At 45.6% G+C, this 4,218-nt stretch overlaps 1 protein-coding gene across 1 annotated transcript in view; it reads left to right on the top strand.

The window, feature by feature from the left end:
* LOC103263717 (tubby-related protein 3-like) overlaps nucleotides 1-4,218 on the top strand; it is a 41,683-nt gene that overhangs the window by 23,212 nt on the left and 14,253 nt on the right. The window contains 1 exon segment of the mRNA XM_008061388.1: nucleotides 3,403-3,562. Within this exon segment, the coding sequence (XP_008059579.1) occupies nucleotides 3,403-3,562 (160 nt within the window).

A 4,218-nucleotide genomic window follows, 5' to 3' on the forward strand; every position in this document is an offset into this window, starting at 1 on the left:
CCGCGGGCTCAGGCAGTCCACTCACCTCAGCCTCCCAAAGGCGCGGGATTACAGGCTGAGCCACCGAGCCCGACTTTTTTTGTTTTTTTTTGGAGTTGGAGTCTCACTCTCGCCTAGGCTGGAATGCAGGGGCATGCTCACGGCCACCCCAGAGTTGATCGGCTGGGCTCCAGCAGTCCTTCCACCTCAGCCTTTCAAGTAGCCAGAACTACAGGCGTACGCTACCACGCCTGGCTCATTTTTTGGTTTATTGTAGAGACAGGGCTTGCCAAGTTGCCTGGGCCGGTCTTGAACCCGCGGGCTCAGGCAGTCCAACTGAATCTGCGGGCTCAGGCAAAGTGCTGGGATTGCAGGCTGAACCACCAACCGAGCGCAGCCTACTTGTTCCTTTTGATTGTTGGGTAACATTACAAGATATGGATATATCACATTTTGTTTGTAGACGTTTGGGTTGTCTCCACTTTGTAGCCATTATAAATAAGACTCCTCTGGATATCCATGTACAGGTTTCTGTGTGGACACATTCTTATTTCTCTTGGCAATGCATACCTAGGAGAGGAATTGCTGGGTCTGTGGCAACTTTGTGTTTAATACTTTAAGGAACTGCCGGTCTGTTTCCATTTTACGTTCTCACCAGCAATGCATGAAGCCTGTAGTTTTTCTGGATTCTCATCAATACTTGTTGTTGTCTGTCTTTGATTTAGAGCCATTTTAGTGGGTGTGAAGTGGTATCTCACTGTAGTTCTGCTTTATACTACCTTAATGACTAATTACATTGGGCTTTTAAAAAAATATGCTTAGTGGTCTTTTTTTTCTTTGGAGACAGGATCTTGCTCTGTCACCCAGGCTGCAGCACAATGACGCAATCATAGCTCTCTGTAACCTTGAACTCCTGGGGAGCCTCGGCTTCCCAAGTAACGGGACAAGGGGCACAACGCCATGCCCAGCTAATATGAAAAATTTTTTTGTGGAGACAGTGTCCCACTATGTTGCCCAGACTGGTCTCAAACTCCTGAGTTCAAGGGCTCCTCCTGCCTCTGCCTCCCAGCACACTGTGATTACAGGCAAGTTTTTCAAAAACGTTTTTCAGTCATTTTAATGCTTTTTAATTGGGTTGGTTTTTGTTGTTGTTGTGGAGGTGGGAGGGTTCTTTATGCTTCTGGATCCAGGATCCTTGTCAGAAATAGGATTGGTAGATATTTTCTCTCATCCTGTGGGTTGTCTTTCTTTTCTTTTCTTTTCTTTTGAGTCACAGTCTCACTCACCCAGACTGGAGGGCAGTGGCACCCTCACGGCCTCCACAGCCTCTACCTGCTGGGCTCGGACGATCCTTCCGCCTCAGCTTTCCAAGGAGCTGGAACTACAGGAATGTGCCACCACACCCAGCTCATTTTTCTTGATTTATTATGGAGATGAGTTTTGCCGAGTTGCCCAGGCTGGTCTCGAACCCGAGGGCTCAGGCAATCCTCTCACCACCACCTCCCAAATTTCTAGGATTATAGGCTTGAGCCACCGTGCCCAGCCTTCTTTATTTTCTTGATGGTATCATTTTCAGCATTAAAATGATTGAAAAATGTTTTTAAAAAAATTTGCCTAACCCAAGATTACAAAGGCTTGCTCCTGTGATTTCTTCTAAGAGTTTTATAGTTTGTTTTTTTCTTTTTTAGGAGATGAGGTCTCCATCTGTTGCCTATGCTAGTGTACAGTCGTGCAATCATAGCTCACTGCAACCTTAAGCCCCTGGGTTCATGCCATCCTCCTGTGTAGCTAGGACTACAGGCATGTGCCACACATCTGTTTAATTTAAAAAAAAATTGTAGCCATGGCCTTGAAGTTTACAGTGTGAGTCTACAGTTGTTTTTCTTGTCACTGGTCTGAGTTTGATGGGTGTTGAAGTGAAGAGAGAGAGGCTTTCCCAGACATCTTGGCAGGATCCCTGTGGTCAAGGGTCTAGTGTGCCCTTCACGGGTCTGAGAGCTTGGTTTGTCAGTGAATCTGGATGTAATCAGATCCTTTGGCACAGGCTCACACTAGTTAAACTCACACCAGTAAATTATAAGGCCAGAATACCAAGTTATTAATTTACAGTGGGAGCTCTGCTCTTTCAGAGTGTATTCATCTCTACTGTTCATGATACTTTCTGGGAATACAATACCTACAAAGTTAAGCTGGAAATTAGAAGACTGATTGGCGAGCAAGGAATCAGAGGGAATGAAATTAGATAGTGCCGGGGGTTACTTCATCAGAGCCATGAAGAAACCTTGTATATGGTTTCCTATCTTCAATGAGAGTAAGCTCTCCATTGAATGGAATACTCTTACCTGATAGATTTGGTGTTTCTCTTTCTTGGACAAACTGGATATATTCTGTCAACTTCTAGCAGCCTCCTCTTATAGAACACAAGCAGAAGACTTTTCTATAGAATATTTTTTCCTTACAGATGTTAATAAAATTGGTGAGGCACGGGGTGTGGTGGTTCACGCCTGTAATCCCAGCACTTTGGGAGCCAAAGCAAGAGAATTGCCTGAGCCCAGGGTCCCAGACCAGCCTGGGCAACTTGGCGAGACCTTGACTCTAAAATAAAATGAAAAAATTAACCAGGTGTGGTGCCTGTAGTTCCAGCTACTTGGAAGGCTGAAGCGGAACGAGTGCCTGAGCCCAGCAGATCAAGGCTGCATTGGCCATGAGTGTGCCACTGTATTCCAGCCTAGGCGACAGAGTGAGATTACAACTCAATAAAGTTTAAAAATAGTATATGTTTTAGTACTTTCCTTTTAATTTGCTGGATTTTAACAAATAGTCTCTCATGCTTTTTTCCTGACTATTCTTGCTACCAAATTCTTTTTTTTTTTTCTTCTTTTTGAGTTGGAGTCTCACTCTGTCACCCAGACTGGAGGGCAGTGGCATGCCTCTCGGCCACCACAGCCTCAACCTGCTGGACTCTGGCGGTCCTTCCGCCTCAGCCTTCCAAGTAGCTGGAACTACAGGTGCACGCTACCACGCCCAGCTAAGTTTTGATTTATTGTAGACACGAGAACTCGCCAAGTTGCCCAGGCGGATCTTGAACTTACAGTCTCAGGCAATCCACTCACCTCGGCCTCCTGAGATTACAGGATGAGCCACTGAGCCCAGCTGCTACCATATTCTTTACTTACTTTTATTCATAGAGTTTACTGCTTTCTTTCTGGCATATTCTAACTGCCACTCTTTTTCTTTTCACCCTTAGCCCAAATTTGATGATTATTTGTTACTCTTTGCTTCATCTCTGTGCCTCATTTTTCTCATTTCATACAGGGGAAAAAATAATTTGCAAGAGGTTTTGTGAGGATCAGTGAAAAACAAACTAAATATTTGAAGCATCTAGGGCTCATCATAATTCTCCTGGCTGTCATTTCCTCCCAGAGAGCACTGCTGGAGAAGAAGCAGAGGAAAAAGCGCCTCGAGCCACTCATGGTGCAGCCAAATCCAGAAGCCAGGCCACGTCGGTCAAAGCCAAGGGTCAGTGAGGAGCAAACTCCTCTGGTGGACCCTCATACTCCTCACAGCGATGTCATCTTGCATGGTGTGTATCTGGGCGGCGTTATTTCCTGCTGGGGTGCCAGTTCCGCAAACCTGGGGGAGGCAGGAGGAGTCTTCGATGGGCCGGAGGTCAGCATTAGCATCGTTACTAGGTGTCTCCGTGCATCTTTATAATCACATTGTAGATCTTTGAGTAGAATAAAAGCAGTGGTTTAGTTAGTGGAAGATGCCTTAAAGTTAATGTCCGTCCGGGCTTGGTGGCTCAGCCTGTCATCTAAGCACTTTGGGGGGCCGAGGCTAGTGCATTGCTTGAACCCATGGGTTTGAGACCAGCACAGGCAACTTGGCGAGACCTCGTCTCTACAATTAAAAAAAAAATTATGTCCATTTTAGAACTGTTGTGCACAGATGCCAAATGCATTGAGGAGCTTGCGGTTTTGATTGTTACATTATGACAGGTTAACCATGAAGCCAGGAGTTCTTCCAGTAGATAGCTCACGGGATCATCTGAGATGGCAGGGGGCCAGAGAATAGGATTAAGAGCCCTCTGAACTATTGGCTGGACAGGATCTGTACTACGGAGAACCTGCTTTGTTTGCTTGGTCTCATTCCTAAGTTTCCAAAGTATAATTTCAAGCACATGTTACTTTTTTTTTTTTTGAGTTGGAGTCTCACTCTGTCGCCCAGACCGGAGTGCAG

Source organism: Carlito syrichta, unplaced genomic scaffold (assembly GCF_000164805.1).
Source record: "Carlito syrichta isolate Samal-C Ts95f unplaced genomic scaffold, Tarsius_syrichta-2.0.1 Scaffold305237, whole genome shotgun sequence".
In the NCBI taxonomy this organism is placed as follows: Eukaryota; Metazoa; Chordata; class Mammalia; order Primates; family Tarsiidae; genus Carlito; species Carlito syrichta.